Here is a 25,122-nt window from a genome sequence, read left to right as displayed (position 1 = left end):
TCACACACACACACACACACACACACACACACACACACACACACACACACACACACACACACACACACACACACACACACACACACACACACATTGTTGGCATGGAACAGCAAAACAAGCAGTATTTCACGGACGACAGGCAAATACTCGCAGCATCTAATAAAATGGTATTCGATGGTCCAATTTGTCGAATCCATTTAGGGCCTCATGTATTCCATCTCATTGCAGATGGTTTGAGATATGGATTCATTTTCAGATCTCTTTTAGAGGCAAACACCGCACAAGAGGAGGGCGACCCTTTCTCAAGTAATTTTCACATGGGTGATGAAACATAGATGTGCACAAACACACATTTATTCAAGGGATGGAGTGGGGCTATTTCCACTAGCTATTAGTGTTTGTATTAACACTCCAAATAAGGCATCTAACATTTTGAGACCTCAAAGCTTTCAGTGGTATAGTGAATGATAGGTGCTCTCAAGGCACTTACATGTGAAGACCCTGACACAAACACAAATGAAAATGTCCATACACCAAAAGGGCACTTAGTGATCAGTGTGTCAGCCACACAGCAATAGAAAATAGATAAACAAGGTACCAGCACTCTTAAAAAACATCCAGGGTAAATACATCTAATAAAATAAGTTGTGGAAAGAGTGACCACAGCAAGACTAGGCTATGTCATAGAGAGCAACAGAGTATGCATGTCTCCATTCCAACCACAGACCGCACTTGATCATTTCTGCTAATAACACAGCTCAGTGAAATCATCTGGTGCAGTCTGTAATGGTTGCCTATCCATGATCTATAGTTTGTGTGCTACAGATCCTCAATTACTGGGTAGAGGGAAGCTCACACTGCACAGCCCCAAATGATGGTTTTGCATTATGTGTCAAGCCAATGCAAGACGGAGCAACATTTAATTAACATTTCTAATTGTGCCTTGAAGGCTGCCTCAATTTAGTGGCGGCTTCATCCGAGGCTGATTATGTTGCAATGATGAGGTTAATGGTGCTGGATATTTGGCTGCTTGACAAACAGTCAGCATGCTGTAGGGTCTGTGTTGCCCCTGGCAACCCCATATTCTGTTGTGATTTAATAGAGCCTCCACTTAAGTGTGTGTGTATTCACATTATAACCTGTGAGTGACCTTGACAAAGACACACGCTTTATCTGGTGAACCATGCTTGAATTGGTTTATTTAGCTCAGGCTGATTATTAGTTTTATTTAAGGATTCATTTTTAAGTGAATGTCCACAACCTCAAGAGCAGTTCAAAATCAGATTATTCAATCAAGGTTCAAGGTTCAAGGTTCTTTATTTGTCAAACGAACATAGCTACAGTGTAGTTATGTCGATGAAAATCTTGTGTCACAGGCTTCTCCAACAGTGCAACACAAAACACAGATAAACAGAAAGATATATTGCAAGCAAATAGTAAATACAAGAAGAAAAATTGTTTAAAAAAGTGAAATAGTGCAATAAGAGTCTATATGCAAGTCATTGAAATATGGTATATTAGGTAAATAGATAAATCATTTTTAAGTAGCAGCCAGATGAATATTGTGGATGTTGTTTCAACAGTTCAGTTTTTTAACTGTGGGATGAAACTGTCCCTGAGTCTGGTGGTTTTAGTCCGGATCCTGCGGTAGCGCCTGCCAGATGGCAGCAGACAGAACAGTTTGTGGCTGGGGTGATGGGGGTCTTTTATAATCCGGAGGGATTTCTTCCAGAGTCGCTGGGAGTAAAGGTCCCCCATGGATGGCAGCTCCGTCCTGGTGATGTTCTGTGCAGTTTTCACCACCCTCTGTAAAGCCTTACGATTGAGGGTGGTGCAGCTGCCGTACCAGGCCGTGATGCAGCCAGTCAGGATACTCTCTATGGTGCACCTGTTGAAGTTGCAGAGTATCCTGGAGTCCATGTTGAACCTCCTCAGCCTGCGGGGGAAGAAGAGTCACTATCAAGCTTTCTTGGTGATGGTGGTGGTGTGAAGAGTCCATGTCAGGTCCTCAGTTATGTGGACCCCGAGGAACCTGAAGCTGCTGACTCTCTCCACCGTAGTCCCATTGATGGCGATGGGGGCGTGTCCCTCTCCCTGCTGCTTCCTGTAATCCACAATCAGCTCCTTGGTTTTGCTGACGTTGAGATGGAGGTTGTTATCCTGGCACCAAGATGTCAGGTTTTCGACCTCCTCTCTGTACGCCGTCTCGTCGCCGTCGGTGATCTGGCCGATGTCGGTCGAGTCGTCAGCAAACTTCACGATGGTGTTGGAGCTGTGTGTGGCCATGCAGTCGTGTGTGAACAGGGAGTAGAGTAGAGGGCTGAGCATGCAGCCTTGAGGGGCTCCGGTGTTGAGGATCAGGATGGAGGATGTGATGTTTCCCACCCGGACTGCCTGGGGTCTGCCTGTCAGGATGTTCAGGATCCAGTCACAGAGGGCGCTGTTGAGCCCCAGGTCTCTGAGCTTGATGACCAGCTTGGAGGGCACAATGGTATTGAATGCTGAACTGTAATCAATGAACGGCATTCTCACAAGTGTTCCTCTGGTCCAGGTGTGAGAGGGCAGTGTGGATGGTGAGGGCTATGGCGTCATCTGTGGACCTGTTTGCTCTGTAGGCAAATTGCAGGGGGTCCAGAGAGTCAGGGAGGGAGGAGGTGATGAATGTTTTGACTAACCGCTCAAAGGACTTTATTATGATGGAAGTGAGTGCTTCAGTGCGGTAGTCGTTGAGCCTTGTGATGTTTGTCTTTTTGGGCACAGGAACGATGGTGGAGTGTTTTAAATCAGAGTATGAGTATATTCTGGAGTTGTGATATCTATGTTGAACAAAAACACAGTTCTACCAGACTGCCACTGTAGATTGAGTCATACTGTAGGTCAGTTAGAGGCTCTGTATGTTTTTTTGTTAGGAAAAAGAAAAACTGAGTTGTTAAGGCACTTATTTGAAGCAAATTCAGGCAAAGCCTTCTGCGTAGAGAATCATGGGTGGCGAACCATTCAAGAGCAACACACACAAGGAAAGGCACACTTCAGCCCATATTATTGTGCCTCACTGAGCACACTTAACTCTCTGCCAGTATAACTGCAAAAGCCACGACCTCGCATTCCTACTTCTGTCTTCAGTATCCTTACGTCCCCTTTCTTCCTCCATCCTTCTCTCCTTCCCTCTGCAATGTCAGATCTTCCTACTATTTTAAAATCAACACTCTAGATGAATGATAGACATAAATGGGGCCTTGGTTTATTGTTAACAAATAGTCTACAACATAACAAAGCATTCATTAGGACACAGCACCCAGCCATTCGCAATGGCCGTCCAGTGGAGACGGTTTAATTGGTAGAGCAAAGATAGCAGCTGTGAGATAACAATGACAAACCTGCTAACACAGAAAGAGTCGGAGAGGCACCCAGAGATCTGAAAGCCATTAACTCTGGTGCTGGCAAGGAGGAATGGGGTCTGTGATGGCCTATTTCTGTAGGCTCTATATCTCATCAGGGGCTCTCACCCCAGACTCCATGTTGGGTGATTTATTTGGCATCGATATATTTTTTATCAAGTGTGTGCATGTGTAGGCCCATTTCTACAAGTCTGTCCCCTCTTTGTGTTCCATCAACCGAAGACCTCAAGCACAGTTGTCATGGAGATGGGACACAGGTGCTTCCAAGACACCTGTGATGTCATCAAGAAACAGGAAGAGGAAATAGTTCTGCTCTAAATTCTCCTCGCGGACAGAACCACTCAATCTTGGGCGAAGATATTGCTGGGACCCAAGACTTAACACATTTCTGGGTCACGAATCCAGAAATGTAGTCTGTTCACAATAGTCAGGCAATCTGTTCAGAGTATAGCATTGGCATGCCGCCAAATAATGTAAATGAGACCTAGAGCTGTAATTTTCTCTGGCAGGTGCTCTCGTGACAAAATGCAGTGCTGTCAGGCAACAGGCTACTCTGGTCTATCCACGTTTGTGCTAATTGTTGAAGGTGTCGGCAAGGAGGACAGGCCTTGAATCAGAAGTGCCAAATGATTTGGTTGAATTGAAACAGGCTATCAAAAAGAAATTCCATTTCGAAAGACAGGTATTTACAAAGGAACAGTTGTGAAAAAATGTCAGATTTTGAAGTCATTCTCTGTCAAACATGGGGTTAATTTTTGCCTGTCCTCGGGTCTTAACTCTGAGACAGGAAATGAGCTGCTGTGTCCACCAATCACTTTAGATAATGGAGAGATTAATTAAAATGGGGCTACTGCTTCTGTGCCAGAGGTAATTCATTTTCCAGTGTGTGGAAAGAGGGAAAAGAGTATGAACGAAAAGGAAAGATTGAAAAAATAATTAGGTGTGAATATTTGCAAATGAAATTGTGCATATGTCCAAACTGAAATACTCCTATGATATAGGATATAGGTATGGATACTGTTTGTTTTACGGCGAGCAGCAGGTTCCAACCTGATTTGTACTCCATTCGCAGCGAGACAATGTAAAACATGTGGGCTTGGCAAACCAGAGACCTATAGATCAGACAGCCAGGCCCAGCCAGATGGTCCTGGCCAAGCAGCCTCCACTCTGTCAACCCCATCAGTAATTAGGAAGTGTACGTTGGGCCGCATGTGTCTGTGTGCCCGTTTAAGAGCTTCCTAAATGAGCAAAGGGATTGGTGAGGTGCTATTAAAAACAGCAGCGCTGTAGCATTTGCTGAAGCCATACAACTATGGTAAATGTATTACGTTTTACAATTGGCATAGCTGGGCAAACAGATGAATGCATTTTGAATGTTATAGGCAAATGAGAATATGACTCTTTTTACTTGATAATAGATATTTTAACTTAGTTTTATGGATACATAAATCAATCTGTTTTCAAAGCCATATTCAAAGAGTCTTTGTTCCAAGTTATATTTTTTGCTGATTCATCAGTTCTTCGCTACTTGAACATAATGAACAGGTTGATGCAACTTTAGAAAATAACCATACCCAACTGTGTCTATCTGAAGGTAATCCATATTTAATACACTTGGAAAGAAGAGGTTCATTAAGCTGTGCTGAAAAACTCCCTCACTCCCAACCGTACCAGTCCCATATCTACCTTGCCACCTATATAATAGCTATTCAATGAGAACGACATTGCCTCATCTCCTCTCTGCTAAATCACTGACCTCAATTTCTCCATGGGTGATCATGTTCTTTTCTCCTATCAATCTTAACTTCTGCCACCATTTTTTACCCATATATTTGATATCAGAATGTTCTGGAGCTCACTTGGTTTCTCATTTACTAAAACCCTCCTTTCTTTTCTTCCCACACCACATCTCACTATTTCATTCTCTATTTGTGTTGCTATATGAGACAGGAACCACAGCTCTGTGATGGCTAACAGCAGGGAAACATGTTGAGGGTTTGATAAATGTTTAACATGCAGTCAAAACCGAGCCAGACGGGCACCCAGCCAATAAGCTTGTTTTATCTGCAATAATGGCTTCCTCTTAACTAAATATCTGTTGGCGGTGGCAGTTCATGTCAGTGTGCGAGGAGAATTTATATATGTCAAACAAGAGCGGTCATAACTTGTGACTATAGAGATACTTTAACCTGCTCATCATAGATCTTTTATTATGGGTTTGTGTGTGTATCTCTGTGATTGATTGTTTTTTGATACTGTGCTACCCCTCACAATACATCTTCTGTAATGGCTGGGTGACTGTGCAGGCCCCATTCTAGATGGTGGGGTGGAGTAAATCAGAGTTGATTTGGCTCACTGCCACAGATGTGTCAGCTCACCCCATCCATGAGGATTCAACAATAACATTCCAAGTCACTCACATCGCACTCCATAGATCTTCCAGGCGGCTACAGTATCCCCTGCCTTTTTAAGACAGACTCCCCCAGACTTCTGGTATCACCCCCCACAAGTCCTTCCTATGGATTTGCTGCAATACAATGTCATCTCTCTTCCTTTGGCCCCTCAAATAGTTCTGTCAGAGTATTTCCACTGGATCAAAAGTCCAGATGGCTATAGTCAGCGGGAGTGAGAGGGAAAGCCTCCAGTACAAAGACAGGGATGGAATCAGTTGACATGGAATATACTGGGTTCAAAATCTCATTGTGGTGCAAGAACATAGGGATGGATCTGCGTTCATTCATGTGCAGCTGAAATAAATGTAGCAGGATATGGGGAGGAAGACATGAGAAACAGCGTGAGACACGCAGAGAATTCCTTTGCTCCCATCCATACCTGCTGTTCTCACACCACAGTTGTTTTTGAGAGGGAAGCAGATAACTGGTCCCATTTCTGTGTGATATGTGCTTGTGTGTTTCCTGCCATGTCTGCTTGCTGTGTGTGATTTCTCCAGTGACCATGACAAAGGAGCAACTGTACAAAGTGTGCAGTGACAAAGAATTGTGAGTTCCCGCCGCTGCTATATCTTTGCCTCAGCAGTGAGGGAAGCAGATTGATGCTAAAGCAGTGAGCTCTACTTTGCTAGCATGTCAGGTCAGTAGCTAATCTCTGTGCCCCAGGAGAGGGCTAAGAAAGAGCATGGTCCCCCCCCTTTGTCTAGTTTTCTTTCATTTTCTCTGACCACAGGCTTTTCCTTGTCCTCAAGTTTACAAGTTTTACAGAAGTGCCACCCGTCATATTCAACATTATACTGCCTCCAGACACAGACGTTTCCTCCTGCACTTGAAGATAGAACACACATGGTGAGGTGAAGTCAACAGTATATTGTACAATGCAACTTGGTAAATGATGCATTTGTGATTTGTAGAGCCTCAAGGTAAACACTAGACCAAATCACTGCGGAAATTGTTGATGATGCCAACACAACAGCCATTTGATTTTAAGAAATGTCATTATCAAAAGCAACATTGTTATCAAAGATCTTCAAGAGATCAGAAGAATCAAACACTGTGAAAATAAATGAGACACACACACATACACACACACACACACACACACACACACACACACACACACACACACACACACACACACACACACACACACACACACACACACACACACACACACACACACACACACACACACACACACGGGAGAGTGCAGAACATCTGTGATCGGCATTAGTCAGATGGATCTGCTTGAATTACCATGGAAAATGCAACTAGCAGACAGCGATAAAGGCAAGATTATAATGCCGACAGGGAAAGAGAATGCCGACAGACAGCAAACGAGAGAGAAAAAGGTCAACAGAGATTGGGATGTAACCAAATAGTTTGCTATATTTATTCCCAAAGCTACGCTGGCTTGGTTTCAATATATGCTTACAATTTAAAAGTGAGGATCATGATCACAATGGATGGAGCAACAGCCTGAGCAGGAGGGATATTAGAGAGAAGGGAAAGAGAAGAGATGGAGCTGAGAATAAATGGGGAGGGGGGGGGAAATGAGAGAGGCAGACAAGGGAACTCATTAACTTCTCTTTAATAAAGCCCAAGTCACATGGGGACTCTTTCATTCCTTCGTCTATCTAGTCTCACAAAAGGCACACAATACACTGGTGCCACGTTGCTCACCTCCAGATTACAACACAGATTGTGATCATTCCCACATCTCTAAACCCATTTGACTCATGTTAAAAAAAAAATCACTAGCTTAAAGATCTTCATTAGTGATGGGATGTCCCAAAGAAACCTTTGTGACTCTTAAGTAACGGCAGATTACACAGTGCTGACAATACCCTCATAAATTACTAGAGTGCAAACAGTGAATATGCTGAATGTAAATATTTTGTAGGCTCAACGCAACTCAATACCATAAGAAACCCGATATCTTAAAGCAACAGAACACGCTTCGAGTAAATCCGCAAATATGAAGGAGAAGCAGAACATTTTTCATCACTTTTGTATTTGCAAGCCATCTTCAAAGACTAAAATGGGAAAGCCTTTCCATAATAAACATTCAAACTGGCACTGGTCCCAGTTCCAAATTGCCTTTTGTCGTTACCGTTAGTGGGATAAGTTCGCTCTGACTTGGAGGCATGCAAGCGGGACTACGGGGGTTGGATACTATAGGGAAGGAGGATTGTAGCATTAAAGCTTCTTCTATATCTTAACATCCATGCTTTCCCCAGGGGCCAGACAGCAAGGCTAATTTAAGAAGCGTGGGCCCTGTCAGCTGCCATTAGCATAGCATGTGCACTCACTGACACACGCAAACGCACACAAGTTGGCACATTTATCAAAAAAATATATATAGTCTACACATGATTCTCACACTCATTACACAAATCTAATTCTAGAAATGTGGGCAATTGTCAGAAGTCATCATCTGCAAGTACAAAACAAACCAACATGTTACACAACCTGGCGCTGTAATGGGTGGAGGCAGGGAGATAGACATTGACACAGAGAGAAGAAGAATCGTTGAATAACAACCCAACATATAAAACAGGAAATAAATGGCCAGTGTCTACTTTAGATGGACCCCATCAATCTAGGCAGTGTGTGACGCAGATTCTATATGACCCTTTTGCCATGTGACTGCGTGTTAATCACATCAGTGACTAAAAACATAGCAGAAAGAAAGACAAGCAAACGTATTCACACTATGCAGTACAAGCAATATTGCAGGTTCATTGCATGTCAGACTGTGCAAGATGAGTCTAATTAAAATCTCGGTCGCAGTCCGTGGAAGACTGCAGTTTTTTGGGTCATCTTTTTGTGCTCCTTTCAGTCCACAGTGAAATATATCAGACACAGATAGGAAAGAAAGATGAGGAACCACATACATTAAAGATCCCTGGCTAGACACAAAGCAAGGACTATGCGCTTCATAGTTGGCATCTTAAATTCCTAGTCACTCCTCAATATCAATTTAGACGATTTTTGAGGCATGTCAATTGTGTGATATAGTACCAAATTAACGTTATCTCCACAATGTGTTATTTCATCTCAAGTTGTCAGGAGCGGTGGAACTGAGTAAGTATGGTCCTACATTTTTAGCAGGCACCACGGTTCTAAATTGGAGATTTTTTCACATTATTCTCAGAATTATAAATGTGTTTATTTGCTCATGATTAGACAGGGGCCTTTGGTCAGTGCCATTGCCATATTGCAAATCTTATCAACAGTGCATCTGTCTAAGCAAGGTCAGTCAAGAGAAACAAGTCAAGTGGAGGCTAAACATAAAACCCAGACCACACACAGTCAGCTCTATCCCTGGCCTGCACCCTAACACACAGTCAGCTAATCCAGAAACACTCAGAACTACAAATCCCAGTGAGGGAAAAAAACAGGGGTTATTTTGTTTTTGTTCTCAAATTATCATATACAGGTGTTCTGTGATGAAGGATTTCAAAGCTGTGGCGACTGTAGCCTATCCTATCAGAGACACAGATTCCCCGTCTGCATCAATGAGCTGCCGACCATTTGGTGCAACATCAGTCCTTCACAACACAGATCAAAGATACTCTTAAACTGTGATCAAATAATTCTAACAAACATGACTCACTTGCTGCCTCCTAAGGAATCTGTATGCCAGCAGTCGTGCAATCTTTTTCACCCAATAATTGTACGCAGGAATGTATTTTCCCAAGATAGTGTATGACATTCCTAGTGCAGATTTTCATCGCGATCGCTCATTCACTCATATGATTGGCTACAACATAGCGGTTTGGCACGGAAACACATTAGCATTTTAGAATACATTACCATGCCCAAAGGGAACTGCAGTAACATTGATTACAAGTCACCACATGCATTTAGAGGCCTCTGATCGCACAAAATATGCGATCGCTACACCCTGCCCTTCCCCCCTTGCGCGCGCGCGGGCGCACACACACACACACACACACACACACACACACACACACACACACACACCTTGTCTCTGTGAAGCAGTCCGTCTCCCCGCTGTGAAGCAGGTGCTGTGATATGATTCTCCCTCCCTCCATGGAAGCAGACACACATGCATTTACAGACACACGAAGACACAAGTACATGCACACACATACACATGCATGTTTTCAAAGACAGAGCTGTGAAGCAGAGGTGACAGGTCTCTGGTTCCATGCCATCCTCAGCAAATGTAGTGCTAATTGACATTCTCCCACTGTTAGGGAGCAGCATGCCTCCAACATGGGGCCATATGGACCCCAAGATGGAGTCATCTCCTGCCCACTAGAGGATCATGGGAAAAGTGAACAATAAAGTTATTCTCGCTAAGATCGGTAAGACACCTGTACACAAATATGCAAGGCAAATCTATAATATACAAGTTGTCAATTCCTTTGTGGATTCAGCTTCCGCTCATGGCCTAGTATTTGGCAGCTGGGCACAGGCACATTTAGAACCTGGTGATGTTAGCACTGTATGACAGCTGATTGGAGAGACGAGAGATTTGAGTATGACACCTCTAATGATCTCTTCATTTGATTGACGGGCTAGGCAAGGCTCCAATTCACACATCTCATAAAACACAGAATCTGGTGCACATACAGCAGAGAGGGTCACCATGTCAGACGCACACACACCCTACAGACACACAAAAACACTGCTCCAATGAATGTTAGAAAAAGACTATGTGCTTCCATAAAACCCTCCTGTGACTTCCAGAATATTCTGCTATTATGTTGGCTGTAACAGGGTTATTTCCTCCCCCACTTAGTCTGTCATCAGGGGCATTGTACTGTATTGTCTGGTAGCAGGCCTAAATGGGGCCCTTTCAGGGGTATTTTCAGGTACTTTCATGGAAGAATGGAGAGGATATTCATATCACATTTCAGTTTTTCTATCGCTGAGCAAACACAGCTTTGGACAACACACAGACACGGCTGCATTGACACACACACACGGCCCCCCACACAAACACACAACGGCACTTCCTTCGCTGACCCAAACGAGCAAATCAAGTGCATTCCAGCTCCCAGCGATTTCCTCCATCTTCTCCCAACAGACAGGATCCCATTACAAGCGCCTGGCTGTTATCTCCCACAAAGGCAGCAGCAAACATTGCCATAATCATTGCAAAGGGAATGTCCTGAAAAAAAAATTACATGAGACATCTACACTTCGTCTGCAAAAGGTACAAGACAAAAATTGTATTTAACCTCCAAAATAGCTTGGACCGTCATCTCTTAAATTGCTTACACAAATATGAGTTTGATTAACCTGCGCTAGTAAAAGAGGGCAAATGATCAGTCCGAATGACTTAAAAGAACTGACATGATGCAGCAGACAAACCTTAAATTGAACTCTCACTGATCCATCTTGTGATTATTGGCAATTATCTGACAATTAGCAATGTGCTGATGTCACCACAATGTGAAAGGCAAAGCAATCAGGGGCTGTTAGTGTAGAAATGGTTGTCCATACTAATGACCCAGTCAACTGTCCAGGCCACACAGAGAACCCTGTGTGAGTTTGTGAGAGTGTGTATTCTCCTATAACAAATCCAGTGTGAGCGCAGCAATCATAGCATAGCAGGCCTGTCAAATGCTTCATGTCTACACTCCTCAGTAGATTTGGGGCTGTTAAATAGAAAACACATGCCACTCAAAACGACCTTGAACGCACACTTAACCCCTTCTTAAAAAAAAAACCCACACCAATAACCCCAGTGAGGCGCCCCATTTCTTTGCGTCAATACAAAAATAAAAATAATTTAATATGACTGATTTTTTGTAATTTCTTTATTCAAATAATCTATAATTAGGGAGGTAGTGGACGTAAATCCAAAATTAACATTTTACTTTCTGTATTTTAAACGCAAATTATATTATTTGTTGTTACCAAAAATGCTACAAATGTCATATTGGAAGAAAAACCCTTTGTTTGCCCCGGTAAATGTTTACAAAAACTCAAAGAGACACATACAAAATGACAAATCATCCTTATATCCACCAAATGCATCCAATCCATCAGACACACTCTCTATTTCCCAAATAAAGAGAAAACGGTTAGGACATCTGTCATTCCCTCCCCATGCTGTGATCCACGATATGATGGCAGCGCTCATACATCCTGGGCGATTCACAATCAATCTTCAAAGCCAGGGCAACAGGCAGAGAGAAAGTCAGAGAAATTGGCTTCTTGTTTGCTTTTCTTTCTTTCTGCTTTTTCAGAATCACGAAGACCATCAATCAACTTTTTTTTCTCTTACGCCTGCATGATGTTTATCAAAGAAAGTAGATTTTCAAAGCATTACCTGAGTCTCAAATTGATTGAAAACATGTGCGGAAATGCAAGTCACTCTTCCCACGTTCTCTATGTTTTTCCAACTGTCAATAATAGCAGATAGAAGGTGTCCTCTTTCAGCCAATCATTGCCGGGTGCCTGAAAGCCCTTTTAGAGCAAGCCGAGTGATTTCTTTTAAACATGCTGGCACATAGGTACACACAGAAACACTCACACTCACTCAGTGACCTTGTCATGAGTTATAACCATCACATGAAGAAAGCATTACACATCTGTGTCCCTCTGTTTCACTTTGGGTTAGATGAGTCCACGTATCAAGCAGCCTTCATACATGTGAAAACGGACAGTGTTTTTCTGTGTTCGAGAAGTAAAAGCACATTCTTGGACTAAGAACATGTATTTTTTCCAACTTGGATAGACGCGGAACACGGCTGGCACCAGGTGGGCTGTTACGATTTTAATGTAGCCCCTTTATTCACACACAAAAAAATACACACGTGAGATCTCAAACCACAGCGGCCTACAACACTCACGCACATATTTAAAAATATACAAATACAGAGACATCGCTCCCCCATCGCCCAAACCTGTTTAGGGCTGTTTGAGAAAGGAGAGACCAAAGGCTCTGCATGGAGAACAAAAGCCAGACTGTCACACAACAACACATCCCTGCATGACTCTGCAAGGCCAGATGCTTTTTTTGGGATAGACGCTTTGTGATTGGTATAACAGCGTCAGTATTGAGATTAACACAGGCTGGAACATGATACATTGCTAAAAAGGCTTGGGATGTTAATACTTAAATTATGCATGGGGAAGCATACTTTACTGATAAAAGTGATAACATAGAAAAAGGATGTCTTATGTTAGAAATCAGTCTTTATTAGAATGTACGGAAATCTGCAAATTAGCCATTGAATTCTAACATATAAATAGAACAAATACACAACATGTAACTAAAGCTTGGGTTTCTAATCATCGCTTCCACAGATTTAAATCTTGATGTGTTCACGATTTGTGACAGTCCCAAGTGTTAAGAACAACACCACTAGAGAGGCTGCATGAATATGAATACGTAAAGATGTAATGAATTGCAATAGTGAACAGAAAGAGATCATTAAATGTACATTTAATTACACACTTTACCCACGCCTTTACCTAAGGGGTCTGCCATGTTTTGATTAAATCAATAATCAACTATTTGTGACAGACAACCTTTGCATGGACATCATGATGACAGAAGGTGCAGATGTCATAAAGACTGGTCAAACACTTTTAACTTTTATGTTCAGATTAACTGTTACATTGAGTATTTGCAAACATAAGACATAAACCTCCAGACTGGGAAAGAAGGTAAGTTGAGACAGTCTTATAACAAAATAGAACCAGACAAACACACACGCATAGTTTAAGTGATAATCATAGACTTCCTGTCCATGATGCCTTTGGCAATCATTTATTATTCACTAAGCCTTTTGTAGAATTCCAAGTATGTGCTTGTATGTATAAAGGTAAATAAATGATGATAAAAGAGGCCAGCATATGCGTTAATATTCTCTTATCGCTATGTCAGAGGGCATCTTTTGATTTTGTCTAAATGTCTTCTAAAACTGATGTGAGACAGTGGTAAAACACAGCCATGAGAGCTGCTGCACAATTACATTCAGCTCGGCTTAGTGGGAACGTTTGTCATCCTGACGTATCATCAGCCAAGTGCAGCAGCAGCACGGCCATACTGGAAAATGTGTGCATGTGAATGAGCACATCTGTTTGTTCACGTCCACATTCCACTTCACTTTATTGCAAACTACCTGAGCTCATGCCATATGTGTGTACAGTATACTCTCCAGCACTTCATTTACCAAGCTCTCAGAAATGGGCTGACTCCGCCCAGGCATCAGTGTCAATCTGATGAGTGAGTGTCTAACAGTGTGTGAAACTTACATCAAAGGAATGCCTCTTCAAATACCCATCCTTGGGAGGAAGCAGGGAGGGGAAAGACTTCATAGGAATAAGGGATGAGGAAGGAGGGGACAATTGGAAGGTGGCATGAATTGTATACGGTTTGCCGAGCCCGTTTAAAGAACAGGTTCGGAATTTATGACTGCTATGCTAACTAGTTGACTGAAGACATTTATTGTAGAATTAGCAGCAGCCTTTACAAACAAGCTCACATTAACAAATACACACTACGCCAACAACCTTTACATCATTCATTAGAGCTTTTTCTTTGAGGAAAAAAAAGGCAGATCACCATCCCAAGAGAAATCCGAGGACTTGCGTAGATACACGCAGTAATACACACTCTAAAGGGCTAGATGCGCTTAAGGGTTAGCAGCCAGAACCACCAGCCTCCTCATTAGCACAAATAAGATCTTAGACAGATACAGGCCTATCCTCCTCTCCCCCTCTGTGTCTTTGTCCCTTTTCGCCTCTGTTCTCTAGCACAAATGAGTCCTTATCCCTGTCCTCTAGCTCGCCCTTTACTAAAAAGACTAGCACATACAAATGCAGAAGTATGACACAGAGACAGGAGTACCAAATGCTCCATAAGCAGGACACTTCTTCCTGATTTATTTGTGCATGTGCTTAAAGTACATGCTAATAATATAAGGTAAGATTGATCACCCAAGGACGTTTGGGTGTGATGTTGAAGGTTGCATTTCATTGAATAAGTGCCTTTGGCCCTTACTGATATTACTATTCATGAAGGAGGGATGAGGTCAACAGGCCAACATGGGCTGGGATCAGTTTGTCATGAATATAATAAATATGCAAACTCACGAGAATATATTCAGTGATATTGAATATTAAATAACAAAATCTAATATTTATATCTTATAGAATAGAAAGACTCAATTCCTATTTTTCTCTTCCCTGGTATACTTTCTTGGCCAAAATACACAGAAAAGAACATGCAAGCCAAACAAAACACCTTTGACCTTGGCTCAAATGCTTCCTTCACCCTGTCAGTTTCCTAGTTGTACTCTAGCCAGCCATGCTACTGCTGGAAGATCGAGATGCTGTCCACTCATCTCCCATTACCCTCTATGCTTTAAATCAATAGTTAATTACCTCCAAAAAGCTCTCTTCCTATCGAGCTAGAGAAGTAGACGGCACAGGCCAGGCAGAAATGTGCCTGGCAGAAGGATTCAGTGTTATGCAGGGTGAAAACTACCCTCACACCACTACTACTTATTGGCCCATCAGTGTCCTCTCAGGAGCTGGCATTCCATTTTGCACTGCGCCGTTACTTCATTTCTCTCCGCCACACAATTTTCATTTCTCATGGTAACGCAGACACGGCCAGACGCAAATATTCATGCACAATTTCTCTCTATCTGCTCCTCTCTTGCAAAGAAGCCAATGCTTAATAAGAGATTACATTTATGGTGAGGAGAAGGGCAGGCAAAGGGTGAAATATGTCCACATGTCCTGAACCTGGGAGAGGCCCTGGCACTTACTCATTAATAATGGGACAGGCCCCAGGCCCAAGCCCTTAGCTCTCCGTCTCTACTCATTTCCTTTCCTCACATCAAAGCTTGTGTGTGTGTGTGTGTGTGTGTGTGTGTGTGTGTGTGTGTGTGTGTGTGTGTGTGTGTGTGTGTGTGTGTGTGTGTGTGTGTGTGTGTGTGTGAGAGAGTCCCTATGAGAAACAGCCTGTGGAGGAGCCAGCTTTTATTTAATCAGAAGTGAAGCAGCTTCCACCACCACCCGTAATTTCAGCCCTATTAACGTTCTTCCTTTAATTCCTCTGAGCGTTGGAGACGCAGCATCCTCTGGGCTGCTGATTCACTTAAAATGCAAAAAGTACCACAGAGTTTTTTTTCTTCCTGCATATAGGAACTTCATATATTGGCCATTAAGACTTGAGAAGCAAGGGATTTGTTGTACGAACACACTTATGCAGAGAGTTTGTAGTGTTTGGTGTGCACAGCGAGCTGAATTGATATTCTTATCAGTTAGATTGTATACTTTCAAAAGTGTCCCACGCATTGAAACTCACAATCACAGAAACATTGCACCACTCTACCTGCCTCCTCCCACTCTTTACTCAGCCTTTCCCTTACAGCCATCCTGCTTGCAACCATAAAGCAAAAGTCAAATTTAATCATTGTGTTCCTGACTCAAAAACAGATCTCATTATAGCAATCATAAATGAAGCTCTTTGTTCTAGGGGCCTACAACCCCAACAGTCTCTTAACCCTCTTCCCGTTCCTGCCAATGCTGCGTCTATTACCTCTTCAGTGGGACAGACTCATATATCTCTTTTTTTCCCTTGTAGTAAACCATATAATGCTTTATAAATGCATCTGTTTTCAACACACAAAAAAAGGGTAGGGGAGAGAGGCAGGTGAAGGGGGGAAGGCAGACGGGAGAGAAGAGGGAGAGAAGTCAGATGTAACAACAAATTGTTCCTAGACAAGAGACGAGGTAGGAGAAAAGGCGGTATGGATTGAAACTCTTAGATTTAATTAAAATTCATTGAAAAAAAACAATATAGAATAGCAGGCAAGAAAAAATGGCCAGGAAGTGGAGTCAACACCATGCCTTTGTGGATCTGAACTGGCCGGAGCTGATTTAGGGAGGGAGGGTTGGGGTGGACAGGGGCCAAAGGGGCCACGGGTGGAAGAGAAACGGTGGATATGGGGCTGTAAGCATAGAGGCCCCGGGGAGCCAGGGAGCGTGAACACTGGGAAATACGACTGGATAATCAATGCTTTCTCTGCTCGCCTCTCAACTCCAAAAATATCAAAAAGGCTCCGCTTTCCTGCTGACTGAACAACTGTCACCCAATCTCTGAGACAGGTGATAATGGAGGGAAAAAAGCCTCAGGGACAGAAAAAGAATGAGAAAACACACATTTTTCACACCATCATCCTTGAGTGGGGAGAAAGCTGGGTCACTGCCCCCAATCAATTACTAGTATTGCCTTTTCCCACTAGGTGTGGCTTGGAGGGCTATCTCTAAGTGTGGCTCTTGTAGTGCACATCAAGGCCTGCCAATTATGTCTGTGGGTGGGTGTGTGCGTCTATGTGCATGTTGTGCACTTGCCATTTTAGAGAACTGGCTTTACCAGAAAACAGATGACTCACACAGTTTGAGGTTGAACCGTCTCAGGAGCGTCACCGCTCTCACTCCTGCGCTCTGATGTGTTTCGTATGTTGCTGATGCTGTGGGTCTGCTTATCCCACAGATTGGACATATACGGTCTTAGCTCTCGTCCCACAGTCAGCCACCTGCTCCGATAAGGGAGAAGCACGAAACAAGACGGGTGGAACCTTACACTGCTGATAGCATCTCGTCTGCAAATCTCTGGACACAGCAAAGTGTGGAAGATACTGGGGGACAACACAGTAAAGAACATGAAATATCGGCTCAGCGAGAGAAAGAAAACAAGACCCTGGAATGGAATAGAACAGGACACACTGATACGAACATTCAGTATAGTGCATGCTGCTCTCCTCTCTCTTGACACTCTCCCTTGATACCATTCTCACACTGAGACGTACACAAAAATGTGCACATGCATACCAGCCCCCAACCTGCATCCACCATCTGGCCATCCTAAGGCTCAGATGTCTCTGGGGTAAGGTGAGCTGTAAGGGGGACTCTGTGCGTGTATATGCGTTATTTGTGCATGTGTGACTGTGTGTCTGAGAGAGAGAGAGAGAGAGAAACAGAGAGATTGTGGAGCCAGTGATAATATCATCCAAGAGAGAAAATAGGAACTATACTGTATCCAGGAAAAAGGACCTGCACAGAACACAGATTGTTGCCACATTGCCTGCATTGCAAGCACAATATGATCACATAAAAGGCAGTACAACACATTTACAGCACTGCAGGTACATGTGCTGCAGGAAGGGTTTTCACTATAGGGTTCGTCATACCTGACTAGGCCGCGTAAGCACACCTTAACACCAAGTACTCTTTTCACAGTGGACAAAATAGAGCCTCTATTATGGGATGAGGCTATGTCTGCGGCCCCTGCCAGCCATAATGGCTTTAGCACTCTATGTGCGACGCAGGCACCCAAACGTACAATACACACACCCCGGTACAAAACGAGTGTAAAATTGAATTCTACTTCAGGTGGTCCCAGATCAGCAGTAGTGCCCGTGGCCAAAATACACTTGTACACTCATGTGAGCACTCACACACACACACCTATCCTTCATGCCTTTACAGTACTACTACCTCAACCTGTGGGCCTATGTTGCACTTATATGGTCATTCTTCTCTTTTCTAACCATTTGAAATGAGGGAGCAGGGGAAAGGAGCAATCTTGCATTCACATCCATTAGAGACTCAACGGGACTCTTTTCACAGGCTGTCTCCCCTGCACAGCTGGTCGGCTCACCAGCACACACAACTCACATCATCGGGTAGTAGAGAATTCTTAACTCTAATACTACACTCGCTGTGCAAAGCCAGTCTATTTACTACCAGCTCAGTTTTCAACGCTAGATTGAAGGCTGTGAAGCAATTACAAACCATTCCAGTCTGACCCGATACATGTTGGACCAACATGAGGACTTTTATATGACGATGGGACTTGCCCCTCAGAATAAACTGTGTTTAACAAGGTGTCAAATATATCAAATTAAGCTTGATTTTTCAACTGTTGATTTTGGTAGATATTTCAGATAAAATGTGACATTTGTTAATGTCCCAATTCTTGTTTAGAAATGCAAAGCAATCATCAATAACAGCCTAGTGCGTGGTCCCTTTGTCCAATCAGGTGTATGAAGGTTTCATGGTAATATCTAAAGGGAAGCAGAGAACTGTTAATCATCTACTGTGCACCCTATTTGAACTGACAGTTGTCTCATGCAAATGTCTCTTTCAGGCTCGCCAAACCACAATATATGGATCAAGATGGTGGACTGGCATTATTCGTGTTAGCTCGGCAAGGCTACAACAAGTTAGTTTGAACTCAATTCCAGTTTACAGCTAGCCAGATTAGAACAAATAATAACTATAATGTGAAGTGATTTATGAATCCCGGGAGGCTGATTCTGAACTCTCCACGCTGGGGTCCGAGCAGTGGGTCGGTTAGATGTCAGAGACCCTGGAGCTAAGTCAATGCATTGCTCAAGGGCACTTCGGCAGGACAAACTCTTGCTCGGATGGGGGTTGGAACATGCACTTCAACACTCTGTCCTCTGACTTTACTAATCCATATGAAACACTCACACCAAACACTCCTGATTGATGTTAACAGCGTATGGTTCTGACCTCCATAACTATTATCTAATGCTTAAGCTATTGTTTATTCAGGAAGCTACAATATGCTCCATTTCATCCACTTGGCCCCCGAGGATGAAGAATTACAGGTACTTAACACAGCATCCTTAAGGACTGGTTACAGCAGACTACTAATGTTCTTTTATCAGACGTATACTTAATGCTGTTGCCGTTTTACCCCAGTGTAGAATGGCACAATTATACAGTGCATGTATCAATGTCAGATAACTGAGACAGTGTGGAGCTCGTTAACTTCCAAAGCATCTTTCAGTTGCAGGTTACTCATTTGTAAAACACGTGTACGGTATCTTTTCTAAAACTAGCTGACCTCCCTCCATCTGTCTCTCTCATATCTTCTTTATCTCTCCCGGTCCATGTCTATCTTTCAACCGCTGTTTCATCCCACTTCCTCCATTCCTCTTACCTCAACCACCCAGTTCCAGGCCGCTAAATGAGCGGGCTTATCTGAGTCTAATTGGTTTAAGGGCAAACAGAAATAAGCAATGGCTCTGTAAGTAGGGGAGAATTACTGCTGCTGTTGGCAGGAACCATCCGCACGCCAAAGAGGGAGCGAGCAAAAGAGGAGAAAAGGGAGACAAGAGAGGAATGGGTAGACGAGTGAGGAGAATTATGGAAGACAGAGTGGGATAGAGAAACAAGGGGGGAAAGGGAGGTGAAGACGAAAGTAGGCAGAGAGAGGATGATGGGAGAAATGGAGAGAGAAGACAAATGAGGGTGAAACAGAGCATCGTACATGGTTCTTATTCTAATGGCATGCAAATCCCTGTCTTCCCTCTCCTCGCTGATAGCCCTTTGCTTTAGGTTTGAATGCCCCTTCAATAACTTGTCAGTGACTGCATTTATGTTTGCAGATTGTATGCCTTCATGTGTGGAATTGTTTTCATTTGTGGGCACTGTGTGGCTCAGTTTAAATAATCCAAGTTATACAAAAAACTGTTCACCCATCTATCCCTTCATCCTGCAGTTCATCAATGGTGTGTGTGGTGTTTACTGTGAGTGTAAGAAAGTCAGGTTGTTTTTCTGTTCATCACAAATATGAATCCATATCTGCTCCTTGCTCCAAAGTTATAAACACACACATGCACACACAGATCTCTGACATTATTGGCTGATTTAGACAAGTAATCAGATTAAAATTGACCGGAGAGGCAGGAATAATGTGGTCAATGGCTCTACTCCTTCTCAAACACACTCAAACACACACACACACAAAAATAAATAAAAAAGCAACAGATTGCAGTTCAGATTAGTGAAGATTGTAACCTGCCCATGGGACAACCTATTTTCAATTAGCGACCAAAACAAGGAAATCACTGTTATCCTTGTTACCGAGGTAACTTCGGGGCCATCTCCCAGCCCATCTGTTACTTTCTGATCTCATATTTTGGAGGACAGATCTCACACCCATTTCCTAGCAGGGAAATGCCACTCCCTTTCGTCCCTCACATATCTCTCTGATTTGACTTTCTGCAGTCATTTCACACTGGATAAACATTTTAACTTTCAAATAGTTATCCCTCACAGAGGTAGCAATTTGGGCCTTGCCTATAAGTTTCCATAGTGGTGTTGAAATCTGATGAGCACAAAAAAGAAAACCACCGCCGAATTACAGAGCACAGCCGGAGCTGGGAGCAGCAGGAGCAGAGTTGTAAATGATTAAACAGAAAAGCTGCATGTGAAAAAACTCATTTTATGTGTGCTTCTAATTTACTTATTTATGCTATTGGGAGGGGACAGAGACTGCCATGGGAAGCTGGTGTGTTGTTCTATTGGAAAGGATGAGCTACTGTAAAATAAAATGAGAGAAGAAACTATATATATATATATATATATATATATCCATGATGCTGCCGGGATATCCATCCATCAGCCAGTGTTTGAGGCTACAAACCCAGTGTTCGGTCCCCAGGGTCCAACAGCGGAAATGAAAGACATGTTTAACTGAGGAGATATTAGCTACTAGTGACACAGCCGCTTGTCCAGATGAACGTGCGTAAAAAGGAAAAGAGGAAAGAGATGCAGAAAGACAAAAAAAGAGAGAGGCAGAAAGGGAGATGGATAGAAAAAAAGATACAGGGACAGTGAGAAAATGGGAGAGGCAGCTGAGCATTTGTTGTTGATGTTTTTTAATAAAGCGGTTGATTTCAAAAATTGAAAATGTACGCTTGCATACAATCCAGGTTAAAGAGAGACTTTCAATCAGTGCGATCCACAATCTAAGAGTTTGCCCAGCAATTCAAAATGCCACAGAATGGTGCTCAAGGGCTTGTAATACCAGTATTTGATGTGTTAAATCTAATGAAAAAACGTGACAGGAATCCTTGGAGGTTTGACAGGCATTAATATTGCCTCGATCGTTTCCTACTGAGCAAAACTCATTGTTATGGGATGAAAATCTAATATAACAATTTATAGAGGGCACTCAGCCTACTATATAGAAAGACTTGGGAGTAAGACTAAAGTGTGTTCTTCTTTTTTCGTTATTATTTAACGCTTTGGAAATATTTTCCTCGTAACATTCATGTCATAAAAAGCTTATTAAACTGAATTGCACAGAGTGAGGACAACAGATGTAAGCGCATTTACTGCCACTAACAAACTAACGTATGCGATTAAATACATTTAAAGTATGGTTATTCACTTGGACAAGTAACATCAGTGAAAACCAGCGGAGCGGCCAAGGGATAACCACGGCAATCTGCGGCGATCCACGTGTATGACATCCCTGTATCCCTATGCCTGAGGCGCAGCGCTGCCCCCCAGAAACCGCTGCGAGCATCCCCAACACAGCGCGCCTTCGGAAGAAGCATTTCAGACCTACAACAAGTTTAATCCCAATTTCTTATTTACCTTCCATCGCAGAGGATGTGATGACCAGCACGCATAAAAGCGCAAACAAATCCACTGTCATGGCAGAAGGGTAGTCTCCACAGCCTTTCCCCAAATTACCAAGACGCACGGTGCGCGTCAAAAGAATCCCTCAGTTGTCAGAGCGGTACTCCAGCAGATAGCCCGTGTTGTGAGTCACATTTCAAGCCGTAGTAAACAATGTGTGACAACCAGCGACTGGGAAGGACGGAGTGTAGGGGCTGAGGGGTGCGAGGAGCAGGGGGAGGAAGAGGAGGTGGGGGACACCCAACATTGCATGCTCAAAGCCCCATTAGAGCGCGGGAGCCAATCACCGATTGGGAGCTGAACTCACTAACCAATCAAGAGACCGCCGCTCCGCCCCCTCGCATTGTGAAAACACAAAACTTTTCCTTGACCTATATGAAACGGCGTCCGCTTCACTGAAGGGAAATATCGCCCCCACGTGGTTAACTGCAACTACTGCATCTCAGACACATACAGAGCCAAGCCTGCCCCCACAAGGGACCATCTAAACGGCTGTCCACTAGTTCAGTGGTCTGTCACTTCTGGATACAAAATAATTCAGTTTGAAAAATTGGTAAGGGTCCCAAATGACCTACTCACTTCCCATAAAAGTGTGTTTATACATGAATGATATCCGGAGTTCGGACAATTATGTTTTAATCAAATAAAACCACAAGGATATTTTGCAAAATAAAGTCTCCCTAAAGTCACTGGAGCTTGGTATTTTACCCCATTTTTTTGTAGAAAATGAACATGTTATATTCACACAAATGCTAGTCTCATTTGCAATGAGAATATTCCTTAAAAGCTTTAGCAAATCAACTGCATCTTCTAATGGCACATCAGCTCCCTCCCCACTGTCACCCCTTTTGTGTGCCCGAGTGCTGCAACAGATGGTACACACAATGGGCTTTTTCCCACAGGGACACAGAGGAGCGAGGTCTTCCTCAGCAGAAGGGGGCAGTTTCCGCCCTGTGGCCCAGAACCATACACCTGTCTTGGGCTGATATGTCCCCAAAGGTCCCTGGAGCTAAAGAATTGGGGTGGTGTAATCTACAACCTGAGTGGGCCTGTTAAGCCCGGGGCCACTGGATGGCCTAATACTTCAGTTCTTTCCCTTCACAGTATACTGGCCCAAATACTTTTTACCTGCTTTACTTTTAAGGACTTAATGAATGGGGAAAAAAGTATGGGTTTTCATATAATATGTAGTGTATAAAATTAAAGCGTATATCCTTTTTTACACTGTTAGAAAACATTAAAGGACAAACACTGTTTTTCCAAAACAAGCCTGGACTGTTTTCACTGCATCCATCTTTTGTGCCCCTTTGGCAATTCAACTCCCAACCTTAACAATAGCAAAAACACCAAACACATTGTAAATGAAAAGTGACTCACAGTTACAATTGTTCCAACTGTGGCAAAGGCCAGCCGATGAACTGGGGCATATGCAGGGCTTCAGGAGCATAAGGCAGCGGTTGCTATCTTGGGAAATCAGTTGATGAGAGCATTTGTCATTTTTAATGGTGTGGTGAGGAGTGGCACTTTAATGTGACATGGCACAGCACAGCATGGCCCCCAGAGCTGGCTGCTACGTGGCCCGTGATAACCACCTGGCCTTATTTTTCAGCAGGCCAGCCAGCATCACCTATGTTCTCACAGGTCATCTCCAAATACAGGAGCAGCGGAAAATAATCTGTCCCTGTTCGCTGTCCACACCCAGGGGGGAAGGAAGGAAGGAAGAGTATGAGGGGAGTAGGGAACAATGGTGCTGCTGCTGTAGCACATCCTCCCTTACAATGCACACACAGACAAACGCATGAATACAATAACACAAATGTGTGTGCAGTTGCTCACCCATACAGCACTCAGATAATGATCAACACAGAACCACACAAGCACTTGCCTACTTCAGCTCAAGAGCCTCAGCCCAATACCAATACTGAGCCCAAAAACATTGTAGAGAGCCTCTCATCCTGTGGCCTGATTTCTTCTGTGTGGTTAAGCCTGCATGTGCAGCATCCCAGTTCTATTATTCTTTATTCCTCCATTTCTCTGTTCAAGGCCAGATTCAAAAGGCAACCTATCAAGTTGGGATATTGTCAGACTTTAGTGTGATTAAATGTTTTTCCATTCTCTGCATTATGTGAGCTGACCCTTAAGTTATTGCGCTTTTGACCTGTAAACATCCTACCGCTATCTACCCCGGCATGACCAATGTGCCATGACCTTTACATTCCTCCTCTCTGTGTTCTGTTTCCTGATTCCCGTTACTGGAAAAAAAAAGACATTGTACTGTTTTTCAGTGGAGTCAGGGCAATCATACAAAACAGCACAGAGAACAGAGAATACCTCATGGGCAGAAGCAGACCTTTTAGGATGAAAAGGCAAGTGTTTTTTTATGAAAACAGTAAGGTTAACTCTGACACACAATCATTATTTAGATACAGCAGTGGAAATGAAATATATTTGGGGAGAGAAGATTTACACAGCAAAAGAGCTAAAATATTCTAATGGTCCGGAATGAGAAATGCAAAAACAGACATACAGGAAACGTGTGAGAGATGTTACCCAGAGACCACAGCAGCTGGAAAGGTTCGTCTGGTGATGAATATAAATGCATGAAAATGAAATGCCTAAGTCAATATAGAGACAGTGGTGACAGAGGAGTGCAGTGCTACACCCACCCTGGGGGGCTGGACTGGTTATTAGGCTGGGCTTTAGCTCCATCCATCTTCAGGAGTCTGCGAGCTGGCCATTGACAATATGAGTGCAGAGCTAGGGCTGAATACAGATGTGCTCTGGACCAGTGTTCCCCAAATAGA

At 43.2% G+C, this 25,122-nt stretch overlaps 1 protein-coding gene across 1 annotated transcript in view; it reads right to left on the bottom strand.

Moving 5' to 3' along the window:
• LOC104955767 (ephrin type-B receptor 1-like) overlaps positions 1–22,528 on the bottom strand; it is a 105,903-nt gene extending 83,375 nt beyond the window's left edge. The window contains exon 1 of the mRNA XM_010783158.1: positions 22,274–22,528. Coding sequence (XP_010781460.1) covers positions 22,274–22,334 — 61 coding nt within the window. The 5' untranslated portion in view covers positions 22,335–22,528. The remainder of the gene's footprint in view (positions 1–22,273) is intronic.
• Between the last annotated feature and the right edge of the window lie 2,594 nt (positions 22,529–25,122).

Source organism: Notothenia coriiceps, unplaced genomic scaffold (assembly GCF_000735185.1).
Source record: "Notothenia coriiceps isolate Sejong01 unplaced genomic scaffold, NC01 NC01_scaffold00024821, whole genome shotgun sequence".
NCBI lineage: Eukaryota > Metazoa > Chordata > Actinopteri > Perciformes > Nototheniidae > Notothenia > Notothenia coriiceps.
Note: the sequence above shows the minus strand (reverse complement) of the source record. Positions and strands in the feature narration are given on the sequence as shown.